This window comes from Thunnus albacares, chromosome 14, assembly GCF_914725855.1.
Source record: "Thunnus albacares chromosome 14, fThuAlb1.1, whole genome shotgun sequence".
Classification (NCBI taxonomy): domain Eukaryota; kingdom Metazoa; phylum Chordata; class Actinopteri; order Scombriformes; family Scombridae; genus Thunnus; species Thunnus albacares.
In genome coordinates, this window is record NC_058119.1 from 7,700,342 (window position 1) to 7,714,459 (window position 14,118).

The 14,118-nt window shown below is 39.5% G+C and overlaps 2 protein-coding genes across 2 annotated transcripts; one reads left to right on the top strand and one right to left on the bottom strand.

Annotated features, from left to right (window-relative positions):
- Positions 1-680: 680 nt before the first annotated feature.
- On the top strand, positions 681-8,476 carry pdlim1 (PDZ and LIM domain 1 (elfin)). The gene is made up of 7 exons (XM_044373302.1): positions 681-926; positions 2,149-2,300; positions 2,853-2,937; positions 4,009-4,193; positions 5,862-6,007; positions 6,240-6,357; positions 7,829-8,476. The coding sequence occupies exons 1-7, from the start codon at positions 834-836 to the stop codon at positions 8,013-8,015; spliced, it is 966 nt and encodes a 321-aa protein (XP_044229237.1). The 5' UTR covers positions 681-833; the 3' UTR covers positions 8,016-8,476.
- neurog3 (neurogenin 3) lies at positions 8,273-9,775 on the bottom strand. The gene has a single exon (XM_044373303.1). The coding sequence runs from the start codon at positions 9,510-9,512 to the stop codon at positions 8,850-8,852; it is 663 nt and encodes a 220-aa protein (XP_044229238.1). The 5' UTR covers positions 9,513-9,775; the 3' UTR covers positions 8,273-8,849.
- Positions 9,776-14,118: the final 4,343 nt, after the last annotated feature.

Below are 14,118 nucleotides of genomic sequence, written 5' to 3' on the forward strand. Positions count from 1 at the left end.
CATGGCGGCTAGGTCACAAATGTTTTCATATTACAGCTAAGCAGTACACTAAAATATGTTTAGGAAAACATTTGAGGCGAGAAATAGGCAATGCAGAATCTTGATCCATATTTGATCAGCCCTGCCTAGTTTGACAGTTTGAGTTTCGTAAGCTGTCGGTTCAGGGACCGCTTTCTTTTTTCCCAACTTCAGAGACGCTGGTGCTATAGTGTGATGTCTAGTGGGGCTTGTCGCCAAATTGAACTGAATTGAAAAAAAATTTGCTATACTACGACAGGCAACCATGCACCGCCATCCGAAATAATATTTAGCAAATATAATCGTATTCATAACTAAACTTAATAAATTGCCATTAATATTATTGATACCGGTTTTACTGCAGTTCTATGTATGGTATGTTCAAGTGGTGTTGCCATACATAGTTGTCCAAAATGGTGGACCCACTCGCGCATGCGCTACTCAGATCGGGCAGCAACAGGGTTAAATGTCGTATATTGCACCTTTAACGGAGAAATAATCTCCTAATTTCCTGACTGAGATTATAATGACTCTGAATAAATGGCTTCAATTTCAAGCCGAGGTTGTTGCCTCTTGCACACACACTAAGGAGTGATGCATCTTCTCAATAAGCGATCTCTGTCGACTCAAGCCTCATTCGTCCAGCTGTAAGCTGGGTCCTCCTCTTCCTCTAACGCTGCATAGCTGTAGCTTCGCTGAAACTTCTGACTATCGATCATTGCACATGTCATATGTGCAGTAGGAAGTGAGCTGGTGGCCAGAGATCTTAAAGCATAGTACTAACAGTCGGCTCTGTGAACACCAACAGTAACACCATGCCTCTTCGGGTAGCCATTCAGGGTCCTGGACCCTGGGGATTCAGACTGGTTGGAGGAAAGGACTTCGAGCAGCCGCTGACTATTTCCCGGGTAAGTTTTCACAGTGAGCTGCTGTAGTTCGGGCTTGTCCAGACAAAACTTTCACCTCTCATTGTTTCTTCTCGACTTCACTAAACGACACTAAGAGCAGACCAATAGAAACCGCGTTAGTTTTGGTTCTTTATAGTGACGGTGTGTTGTTTCTTCTTTCAGATAGACGGTAATGATTTGGTGCTCTGAGTTTAATACTTACATGGATACAAACTGGTCTATAGACCTCCATTTGATTAGACAGATAACTAACTCCAGTCTGAGATGTCTTCTTTGGTGTTGGATAATGATTTTTCAGTCTTCAGCATATAACTTGAGAGGAAAAAAGTCGACATTTAGCTTCATTATGTCTACACAGCTGACTTATTGTAATCTTGGTGGTTCATATCTTATCTCTCTTCAGTCCTGACTTTAAACGAAAAGCAAACATAGACAGAAGCAGCTAAACTCCTCCTGTTAACTTGTTCACACCAATACAAGGCAGTTTATGAGGCATTACACATTGTTTTACAGTGTGACACTAACAGACCTGAATATGACTCTTCACTATGTACTTTGCCTGAGTGAAGGCTGCTGTTCCTGTTGTAAATGTTGTTGCAGTGTTCAGTTGGTCCACTCCACCCATGGAAAAGTGATTAGGAATTCCTGGATTGTGCCAGAGTGTCTCTCTGCTTCAAGCCTTTATCTCCCACAGTATCTGCCCCAGAGGCAGCCAGAGCTGCTGGCTGAACACACCTCTCTGTGCTACCTGTAAACAATGAAATGTGTGTAAAGGGCCTTGAAGGTCAGAGTTAAAAACAGTAACAGCAACAGGCTCTGATTAAATCAAGTCAATTTTATTTGTATAGCCCAATATCACAAATTTGCCTCAAGAGGCCTTACAATCTGTACAACAATACAACATCCTTTGTCCTAATACCCTTCATTTGATTAAGGAAAAACTCCCTAAAGAAGAACTTAAATGGGGGAAAAATGAAAGAAACCTCAGGAAGAGCAACAGAGTAGATTACGATGATGAGAAGCTTTGGATGGAAAAGGGATGATAAGTTTGTGTTTCACATATATCTTTCAAAGTTACTTGATGCTTGTGTGGTTTTATTTCTCAAAGAATCTCTCAGGACTAAATATTTGACGCCTGTATATAATATTCGATGTTGATATTTCAAGATCACACACACTCAAAAGTTGCTGACTTTCATTATTCATGTCTCCTGTGTTGTAGGTCAGCCCCGGGAGTAAAGCAGCCCAGGCCAACCTTTGTATCGGAGATACGATCTTGGCTATCGATGGAGAGCCGACAGAGAAGATGACTCACTTGGAGGCGCAGAACAAGATCAAGGGGTGCATAGAGGAGATGGTGCTCTCCATAGACAGGTAGGATGTAGCGACAAGTGCCCGCCTGATCTGCATACCCGCAGGCCTGAAAAACACTGAGTAATACGAGACAGCTCAGCCTCGATCCAGGTGTTCGGGGAGTGCCGTGATGGTTATTCATGCTTTTTAAAGGCCTTTTGTTTTACTGAACTCTTCAGTTGGAGAAGTGCATGTTTGCTAAGCTGTGTTGTAATTCTCTGTCGTGTCGTTGCACTACATAATAACTAGTAGCTGATGGTATGAAGTATCAGGGATGTTGAAATGCACTTAACAGGAAGGCTGCAGCAAATATGTTTGTTCAAGTTAAGAGGGAACATGTTGAGTGTAGGGTGGGGTATCAAGGAACCGGAGCCAAAAAAACATACCTGCAAGGGTTCCGTTGCATTCAAAGACACAGACATATTATCATGTTCAAGTAATGCTACACAGGAAAACACACCCAGAAACAGGAAGAAGAACACTTCAGGCACGTTGTATTTAAAGCCACTATGTGATTATCGCATCTTTCAGGAGTATTTATAGAGTCCTCTTATCCTCTCTCCTGTTTTTCAGGTCAGAAAATAAAATGTGGTCGCCGCTTTCATCCGAGGAAGGGAAGACGCATCCGTACAAGATGAATCTTGCATCAGAGCCACGGGTGCGTGTCTGCAGACTCAACATCAAAGCTGGATGTTGAGCTTTTAGATTTACTCCTCCACCTCTGTCATTAAGAGTAAAAATCAGGAAATCTCATTCACAGGTAGCCATACAGTCTCTGGAAGTCTGTACATTCTTTCCCATCATGCCGCAGAGGCTTGTGGGGTTTTTTTCTTTCATACAGTCAACGATGAAGTCATTGTTTACTTCCCAACAGGAGGTTTCCTAGGAGACAGTAGTTTATCAGCCAAGCTGTGACGCAACCCTCAGTTCCTGCCCACTGAGTGGAAAGTTGAGGCCAAAGTGTGAATACATGTAGGAAACAGTGTGATGTGTGCTTCACAGGTCACAGATGTTGTGCATTTTTCTCTCACACACACTAATGTGTTTCAAACGCTTGTCTGCAGTTTGTCACTTTGTTGCCTCCTCACTGTGTTATGTGTTCAAATTTAGGTTATTGTAACAATAGTCCATATTTCTTTGTGTGAGTTCGCTTGCTCTTAAGAGTCTCTGGGTAATTCTGCAATTTAAATGTCAGATGCTTGAAGCATGAGCTATATTTGGAGGCATTTCCGTGTTCCCACTGCGAAGCATGAGCTAGATTTAGTGGTATTTATGTGCCCACTTTGATGGCATGCCAATGTCATGACGTGTTTGTCTTTTAAAGACAGTTAGCTATAATTAAGGCAGAAACCAGTCATACATTATCCTGTTAAATTATGTGTGACCGTATCAAACTAAAAGCAGCAGCTGAAGAAGCAAACAAGGCTGTTTTTGATGTTTTCAGTTGAACAAAGTCTGCATTGTTAAAAACACGAGAGGATGGGTGTTTTCAAAGATTTAGTAATATTCATAAGGGTTTTTTTTCACATAAAAAAAGTCCAAATGAAAGTTCATCTGAAGACGTCAAAAGTTGTGGCCACCATTGCATCAAGTTTGCAAAAAGAGTTCTGCATGTTTCAGGCATAAATGAAGTTTTTCATTTCACAAATATGGGATACCTGCACTGCACCACCTTCTGCTTGTTCCATGTTAAAAGCTTTAACGGTAACATTTTACATGTATTGTGCAGGAGGTGAAACACATTGGCTCCGCCCACAACAGGAGCGCTCTGCCGTTCAGCAGCTTTGGCTCCAAAGTTGTGACCAACCAGTACAACAACCCCGCCGGTCTCTATTCTTCAGAGAACATCAAGACCTTCAACTCTGCTGTGGATGAAGTGAAAACCATCACTACACCCAACGAGCCCAACAACAAGTAAGAAAAGCCTGACATGACTCCACTTTTGTCCAATCCAAGTCAAGACTAGGTCCCAAGAGGGTTAAGATTAAGTCAAAACAGACAGACCCCCAAAACAAATGCAGCGCTATTTAAGACCATTACCAAAAAAGGCCATAAACGGTGTTTATGTTTCTAAATGTAAAAACACTGAAGTGAACTGAATCGACTGTGTAGAACGTAGATCCGTCTACTCGGTCGGCTGTGATAGAACTGCTCGTCCTGGGCGATCATTGATGAAATAAAGCACCTCAGTATGTCGGAGTTCCCACTGAAATATCAAAAAAATTGACAATATTTTGGCTGCAATTGGTGTTTTCATATATGTAGAATGTTAAGTGGTATGTTTCCTTGCAAAGCCGGCCCAAACATTGTTTTATGGTCACTGTGGTCTGACAAGCTTTTGCTTAATTTAGGGGCATCATGAAGTCTCTGTAGACCAAAATGACTTTGCAGTCAGGCGAGTCAATTACAAGAATGGAAATCTTTATGTACCTTGGGATTTCATTCGTTTTTGTTTGTTTTTTTAAAATCATTTTAGAATGTATGCCATTATCAGATAGTGGACAGAGGACAGGAAACGAGGCAGAGATAGAAGCCACAAAGTTCCCCAGACTGACTCCAACCAGAGACGCTGTGGCTCATGTTGGCCTCTAAGCAGCAGAGGAGGCCTGCAGATATGATTAGATTTTGATTCTAGTTGCTATGATGCAATTACACACATCTAATGTTTCTGTTTCTATACTTTTTGGTCTCTGTATGACCACATTTGACAATAGCATAATTATTCATATCCATCATAAAAAAAGTCAAACAAATTTACATCCATTTTTATTAATCAACTGTAGAGTGTGGGTGTTGGTCTTTCAACAAGTGTAACATTTTATCTTAACATGGAGCATCATTCACACTGTATGGATCTGCTTCCATCATCTTTCACATGTTCACTGGCCTCCAGGTTGTTTACATGCTTCAGCTTAACACAGCACACTTGTTGCTGACATTTTACAGTCCATTTGATTTAACCTTAAATAACCCCTAACTTATTAACTTACTATTACCCAATATTCTATATTTCATCATTGTAGCTACTTTTTGTTACTGTGCTTATTCTTCAGTTGAAAGCATCAAGGATCAGTTTTACTAATGGGAAACACTCCTCCATTACATCAATAAGTTGCTTCACGATGGAAAAACTGAGCTCTCAAAAGGCTTGTTGATATTTATAAAAATCATTAGTAATGTGGGAATGATGGCCAAGCAGTTATTCAGTGTTCACTCAGCTTTAGTCAATTAAGTTCAGGAATTTTTTTTTTCCTCTTCATGCAGCTTTTAAGACCAATAAAAGACGAAGTTCTAACACATCAGAATATTAAGTCGAACAATATGTAGTCTCATGTCTCAGATCTGGTAGATACTAAATAGAAATGTAATTCTTTGTTCTTAGTGCTGAGTCAAAATGTTAAAATAAGCAAGAGACAAAGCAAACCTTTTGTGATTTCTTGGACTTTGTATCTCATTATATATAAACATCCAGGTTAATGACAAGATATTGAAAAGGTGTTTGCTGTTTGCCTCTAATGAATGATTCGACATGTTTGCTGTGATTCTCACAGATATATTGAAATGTTCACACTTGCTTCATAGAGCTCCATCAGATCCAGCAGTGCCAGGCATGCGGCCGGTCGTAGCGGATTCAGAGGTTTACAAAATGCTGCAGGAGAACCAGGAGTCTGATGAGCCTCCCCGACAGTCTGCCTCATTCAAGGTGCTTCAGGAGATTCTTGAGACAGGTACGCATCGTAGTTACCACTCACCGCTCCCTCTAAGAGTACTGAGGGATTCTTCTTTTAGTGTTCAGCTTTTATCTTTCACTTTTTAAAAGATGACTCATTTCCTTTTTGGTTTTGTTCCAGATCATTTTTCTAAGTAATGTTGATCAAAGGCCACAGGTTGTTTTGAAATTTCTATTCTATCTCTACTCCATTTTCAAAATCTACTTCAATGTGCGTGTGATTTTTGTAGGTGATGCTGATAAACCGTCAGGGTTCAGGAGTGTCAAAGCGCCGACAACAAAGATCGGCTCATCAGTGGGAAATACAGAGAAACTATCCATCTGTGACAAATGTGGATCCGGGATTGTGTAAGTATTTTATGATCCTCCACTACCGTTTTATAGATAGTGTGTTTCATTTGCACTGAACATAGAAAGTGTGTCTGAGTCATTTAAGGCTTCACTTGAATCCAAACATTATCAATGCGGATGTTTGTTCACACCTCTTCTCAGGAAATTCAGTGATATTTGCAGTTTATATATCAGTGTTGTTAATCTAAGATAACTTTCACACTGTGACAAAAGACCCTGGACAGCTGTGTCTCTTTGAAGACACAAGACTTTGTCACCACCTTGTGGTTAATCGTAGTTAAAATCAGTAAAACAGTCCATGGCTGTTTACTTGAACACCTTGAGCTGCTGTTTCCTTGAAATGTGCTTTAATTAGTTGATTCCCCCATTAACATTCTGTCTACACTCTTTATTGAATTGGATTGGGCTGTCCTGTTTTGGATTCAATATTCCTAAAAATCTATGCTGTTACTTGAGACAGATGTTTCCAACAGAGTGTATAATTAAGACTTTTGATCTTTATGCACCCAGATGCTGTTTGATCACAGGATTATTGACAGTTTTATTGTTGTTAAGAGGTTTAAAATGGAGAATAATATGCACAAAATATGAACCATTTTGTCTTCTTTTAGTTTCTACAATGTCAATCCAATGATTTGTTTTGTTAAATCATTTATTTGTAAAAACTGCCATTTTGAAACTAATGAAAATGAACCCACCATATTTCTACATGTTGAACTGTTTATGAATTGAATAAAATATATACATTAGTAAGAAAAGTACAGTTCACTCCTAGTAAACGTTATGACTAATTTTATGTACAGACTACACACTATTATCTGACATAGTTTACAGTGTGTGTGAGAGAGTTAGAATGGTACATGACATACTATGTGTTGCCAAATGTATGTGGAAACACTGTTCACATATTTGCGTAATGGTGTGAGCTCTGTAGTTCCTGTGAAAGGATATCTGTACAATAATATTTTAGACAAGTGTGTTTCCAACTTTTTGGCAACAGTTTGGGTTATACAAATACTTTGGGTTTTTGAATTTTGGTGGGAAGAACCTGACTGAAGGAGAGCAATTATATGTATAATCAAGGCTATTAGAAAACAGCATCAATGGGGAAAAAATGATTGCATTTTGACCTGATGAAGATCCAAGTAGGATCAAAACATCCTGATTAAATTTTGTGGCTTGGAGTAAGTGTGCAGGTGTTATATTTTTCACTGAAAACTTCACTGAAACCAGAAGAGTTGAGGCTGTTAGAGCAGCAGTTTAGTGCTTGTGGTTTTGGAATGAAACGTCCAACAGTCACACATGGTGTAATGTTCATGTGTCCACATACTTTTGGTCATGTAGTAGCCATTAACAGTTTATGGTGCGCATATCAAATCATTTACATCCAGATTCTTGAATTAGAATCTGGATAAAACGCTAAATTGTGTTCATCAGGTTTAACGTGATGTTTATTTCTATACTTCAGGGGGATGGTGGTGAAGCTGCGGGACAAGTTCCGTCACCCCGAGTGCTACACCTGCACAGAGTGCAACATCAACCTAAAACAGAAGGGACATTTCTTTGTGGAGGACCAGATTTACTGTGAGAAGCACGCACGCGAACGAGTGACTCCGCCTGAGGGCTACGACGTGGTCACAGTCTTCCCCAAGTAGAGCCCTCGCTGAGCTCCGCCTCGGACTGCGCGACACTATAGGACACCATTACATAACCTGAGACGTTACAACATTTAGCTCTTGCTACTCCTACGACTATGAAATGGTCTTCTCTCGCAATACGCTTCAGTACAGTCACTGGCAGGCAGGACAGTAAAGAACTACATGTTTGAAAATGTTGATTTGCACATTAACTTTGGCATCTGCAAAAGGAAAATTCAGTTTTTCTCTCCCTAAAATTTTTTTCTATTTGAATGAAAGCAACCACTGTGTGTTAGTAATGTTTGTCTTTGTACTTTTGAATCATGGAAACAATGGAAATTCAGACTACTTTTCACCACAAGAGACTCGATATGTTTTCTACATTTTTTATTAAATAAATAGAACTACTTTTATGCAGTAAAATGGCTCAAAAACACAATTGAATATCATTGTCAAATAAATATTTTAGCTTAAACCAATTACCTCTTGTCTTCCTAGATTGATTGTCCTTCAAAGTTTCTTAAAATTGTTGTGAGTGCAACATGGTTATGAAATCACTTTCCAGCACCAAGAAATTACCTCAAATAATAGCAGTGGCTCATTTGTTTAACAATACATTTGAACAAAGTCTGTTTTGTAACTCGTGAATGCAGATTAAGTGCTGTTAGATAATAAATTCACACTGAATGTAGAAAATGCTGCACTGCTCTGTAGGGGCTGAAGCATGCTGCATGTTGGTGAATTCTCAACCCATAAAGAGCAGAGCAGCAGCTTTGTGTGACCCTTAAAAGTATTATTTTATACCTGTTAAGAGTTCAACATAAAAAATTGACATCACAAAAAGTTAATAGTCTATTGCCAAGTATTTCTGAGATCATTTTCACCACAGAATGACTTGAAATAAAAGGTAACAGGGAAAACACTCGATTCATCTCTTGTAAACATCTTACAGTTCATTTCACGAGCAGATGTGTAAGAGTTTCTTGGATTAAAGTCAGCTGAGGTCCTACAACAAGACTCAACAGGTGATGCTGAGTCCCACTCTGCAGATGCGACACTCGTTGGACTGCTCAGGTTTGACGCCTGCAGGTAATCCGGCGCGTGTCCGAGTTGGTCGCCCATGCGCAGAGTCTCGGTCAGCGCCCATATGTAGTTGTGAGCAAAGCGCAGAGTTTCGATCTTGGTCAGCTTCGCGTCCTCTGGCAGCGCCGGCAGGATGCTCCTCAGCGCGTTGAGAGCGGAGTTTAGGTTGTGCATGCGGTGGCGCTCCCTGTCGTTCGCCTTCATTCTGCGCCTGCCTCTCAGTCCAGACTGCCCACATCTGGGTTTGTGCTTTGGGTTTTGCATTGAGGCTGCTTCCCCTTCGCTAAAAGTCTGTGCTTTTATATGTAAAACTTCACTGCAGACCTCTGAAGAGTCATGAGCTTCAGTCATTGGGTCATTTGGAGAAAACCTGCTGAGCGAGTTTCTGGATGTGTGCAGGTCACCGGGGGCGCAAAGCACTTTAGGAGACATCCTGTGAGAGTAAAGTAAAAATACACATTATCAAGTGAATCATGATTTTAAAAGTCCGATGCACAAGCACACATATATCCACTCTTATCATCATGTTACAAGCTTTTGCTATACGCCTCATAATGTCTGTATGAGTCATTTAATTAAACTTTGTCTAAAAATCTTCATACTTTTTAACCATTAGAGTTGAAAATCCTGTTCTATTTTTTCTTTGACCCTCCACATGGTTAATAAATCTGCCACTGTACTGAGATGATTTCACAAATTTTTACTTCAGGTTTTCACCACTTTATATAATTTAAGTGATGAAAAAGAGGCAGGATGAGCACGTGACTGCACTAGTGTCCAGAAAATGTATCTTGAAAAACACAAAATAAGGTATAATGCAACTTTAGAGTAATATATTTGCACTTACTTGTGAACTTGTGACAGGTGATGTTTGAGGAGACGGTGTGTCGCTCGTCCTTGTGATTCCCTCTTGTAGCTGGAGGCAGGAGACAATGTATACGTGCAGCTGACAGTGAGGGAGGGATGCGCATCTCTGTCATTTTATATGGCCTTTATCTTATCTTTCTGCACGGTGGGCGCCTGAATCAACAGCGCCTGTTAAGTGGCCAATCAGCTTCCAGGCAGTGCGTCCTTCACCCTCTGCCTCTCTCTCGCTCTCATTAGTCCCACTGCTGCATTTCTTTGTGTATTCTTTGTAATATTCACTCAAATACATGTGTGTGGTAAAGTGCCATAGAGAGTCACAATAAGCACATTTTGCAGCCTGATTGAGATCAAACTTATTTTTTCTTGAGTTGATATCAAACATCAATTCCCAGAAATCTGTCTGGAGGTGATATTTTAAAATCAGGGGGCATGCAGGACCACTAATGGTCTGAGATGTTAACTTAAATTATCTTTTATCTAACTGTTCACACTTACTGTGTACAAAGTGGTAAAAAACAAACAAACAAGAAAACATTTTGTTAGTTATGCAGTCACATCTACCCCTTACAATGCCAATGCAGGACGTCTTGCTAAAAAAAACCCAAAAACCATAGGGCAACTTTGTCATATTTTTAGGTAAAGTTTTTGGTGCACAACGCAGAGAAATACAAAATGCTCTTTTACGCATAGATGTTCTTCATCCAGCTCTAACACTGTAAAAATATACGGTACACATGAGTATAAATGGTGAGTGTCCAGCTCAATTAGAAGTTTTCAGTGCTGGTCAGTACTTTTTCATGATTGCCATGATATCTACAGTAATGTTAATAAATCTGAATGAGGCTGACTATCGTTGGGTTTAATGCGCAAAAAACTATTAAATGATGGTAAATATTTGGCACATTACTTAATTTTTCTTGCAGAATAGAAATATTTTTGAGCACGACGTGTGAGTTTGCTTTTGCACGTGTTATCAGATCTCTATCTTTAAGGGTACTTGTAATGCCACATTTTACGCACTCAAAATATTGGCACATGCTCTGCAGGGTACACAGTGGTCATGGTAACTTGGCAAACGGTCTCCTAAAATCAATTCCAAGTTCGCCACAATATCGAAAACTGAGGTGAAAATAACAACATCTCCACGATTACTTTAAAATAAACAGTTTATTATTAAGTGTGCCGTTGCGTATTTTTGATTGTGCGCATATCACATGACCTGGTAAGGTTGACATTAACAATGCTGCAAATTGGTCCTTATTTGAGTATTGCCAAAAGTTATTTTAAACAATAGCTTATCTCTTTGTTAGCTCGTAAAATCGCACGCATATCAAATAAAATCTCGTTTTTTAAAGCCACACTAAGTTGGATAAACGTTTGTTATTGCGTTAGAGCGCAAAAGTCCTGTAGTTGGACAAAGACAATTACGCATGGTGCCACCTAACAAAGAGGATTCGAGAGGGTGAAACCTGTTGTGTGAACTGATAGCACAAAGGGTCTTGATGTGTGTCACAATAATAAAAGCTCGATTTCCTCTGTACTGTGAGCCTATATCTGTGCGCTATGACATCTCCAAAACATGTCCAATATCGCCACAACTCAGTGGCGCATTGCAGTTTCATAGTATAGTTTTATTTTTAGAAAGATAAACACTAGCAAAAAGTATCAGCAACGTGCAGACAGGTTTCAGCTCTGCTGTGGGGGAGAGGGGGAGTGTGGCAGAGCCCGAACATGATTTACAATTGCCAACAAAGGATCACAAAAAGCACTCCTTAACTTTCTGTCTAAATATGTGTTTTGGGAACAATCTGATAACCATATGCTTTCAATAAACTGGACAAATACACTAGTGAGATAGGAGATGGTGCCTTGCTGTTATAAAAGGCACGAAAAGTCTAAAGTAAACTGAATATTACCACTTTACAAATAATCATTGATGCCAAATCCATATTCGGATATCATGGACAGGTGTGGGTTTGAAGCTGTCAGTCTCTCTCCTTGATTTTTATCAGTGTGCTGTAGTGTCCTGCTTGTTATGCAAAGTATGGGCAAACATAAGCGCCCAGTTGCTGTGGAAATAGCAGATATCGGAGCAGACTTGGTACGAAAAGTGATTTAACAATATTTAACAATAAACTGAGCAAGCTCACGAGCAGGTGATACCTGCCCGATGCTCCTGATTAATACTTCCTCTACAACTTCACTTTACAGTCTCTTTTGCTTATTTATTAAACGAAATCTATTTATTATTATTTTAGCAAACAGAGGTACCAGGTGGGGCTTTATTTTCGTCTTCAGCTTTTTGTTTGAAGGACGTTTTGAGGGGGGCAATCAAAGTCCAACAACTCGCTGACCAGATTGTTGTCATCCCAAACTAGCAGCGAAGCCATTCAATGTCCCCCCCTCCTCTTGTTCTTTCTGCCAAAGAGCTGCCGGGAGAGAGAAAAAAGGAAAAAGAAACTTCTTCAAGAAAGGAAAAACATCTTAAAAACATTTAATTGCAACCCGGATGCCATATGTACACCTCTTGTGAAACCCCTCAACAATGTAACTGCCTTTTAGAAAGTATGGAGTGCGCCTTTGGAGACGTGTGCGCTTTTGGAGAGGTGCGCGCCTCGTGACCAGAATGACCCCGAACACACTTTACACAAGAAGTAATTCACTTTTAATGTGCTTTGGAGTTTCCTTTCACAGGCAAAGCATTGTGCCTCTCACCTCAGCTTTTGAAGACAGTGTACACCAATTACACTGGAATAGCTGTCCTTTGGAGGCAGTTTGTCTTTTTGTAAAGATTGGAGATTTTAAGCACAAATAGGGCTCTGATTGCAAGTCGCCCCTTTTCACCCCCTAAACTACGGCAGAATGTTTTTCCTTTCTTGTGATAGCGTGTTTACATGTCCAACTTTATGTTCATTAATGACTCTTGGTGGATAAAAAAAGAGCAAAAGTGCATTTTCTGCAACACCTTAGAAGAAATGAAACATAGTTTATTTGTACATTTATTAATTAGTCATTGAACGTTTATGTATTAACGTTCCTATAAAAATCTCATATATCAGAAGGTCTTTATTACAGAGCGTTTGAAAGGTTGTCTCTGGTGAAATCTAATCAGGCTGTTTGATGTGTTGCCTAATCTGTGTAGAGAGATATATGGTCTAAATATATATAAATATCTCATTTCATTTTTCAGTGTTCTGCATTGCCACTGAGTAAGCCCAACATAAACACACAATGACTTCACTGACTTTGTTTTACGTCCTTTTTACTGTCAATATGAACCCAGTGAACCTATATATTGTTATTTTTCTCACAGCTCTGCAGAATGATAACAATAGTTCGAGAAAGGCAGCTCACTCTCACTATGTGTGATATTTTCTGTTTTAACATTTCAAGAAAATACAACTACATTTACAACCCTGAAAAAAGGTAAGTATATAACAAATAAAGTATTTAATTAATTAATGCCATCAAAGTGTGCATGTGGGGTTCTGTGGTGTTACGATGCACATATGATTCACTAAATAGCCTATTTATGCTCAATATACCATTAAACACTATAACAAACCTGTCTGTAGGTCTGTAATAACTTGTCACTTCCAGCCACAGTCACTTCCAGCTACAGCCACCATGTGCACTCCGGACCCCGCCTGAGCTGATCATCCAGAATATTTGGACCATCCATATTAAACCACAAATAATTAATTGAGTAAAACTGTCATAGTTCCCGTCGTTCCTTATACTGCAGTAGGCTACTCTCTTTGTCACTCCAGCTTCAACATTGGTATAACAGTCAAAAACATTCCCCTCATAATATACAGAATATATCTCAACTGGAAATGATATTAAATCTGTCGTTTCTGCCTTTATTACATTTTAGTTGAGGGCTCTGTATGCTGGCTGCACTGCCCTCACTCGACTGCTGTGTGGCGCTGTTTTCATCCTGAGAAAGAAAACATTTCACGCCATTACAAAAGCAACACTGATGATGCATTCATGTAATATCGAAAATATGGAAACTATAAGTAGAGTAAAGGTGAACGACCCCTCAAAAGTTGTAAATATGTGTACTATACGATATATAGCTGCTAAGATCTTTTAAGCGTTAATATGGGATAATTTAGAAACTGCTTTAACAGGAAATTATGCAAGGTACAAGTCAATAGAATATATA

Excerpts from the sequence above, each read along its gene's own strand:
- pdlim1 (XM_044373302.1), top strand. The coding sequence starts at position 834 with ATGCCTCTTCGGGTAGCCATTCAGGGTCCTGGACCCTGGGGATTCAGA. Across the intron at positions 927-2,148 it reads AGCCGCTGACTATTTCCCGG|GTCAGCCCCGGGAGTAAAGC; the intron begins GTAAGTTTTCAC and ends CCTGTGTTGTAG. Across the intron at positions 2,938-4,008 it reads ATCTTGCATCAGAGCCACGG|GAGGTGAAACACATTGGCTC; the intron begins GTGCGTGTCTGC and ends TGTATTGTGCAG.
- neurog3 (XM_044373303.1), bottom strand. The coding sequence starts at position 9,512 with ATGTCTCCTAAAGTGCTTTGCGCCCCCGGTGACCTGCACACATCCAGA.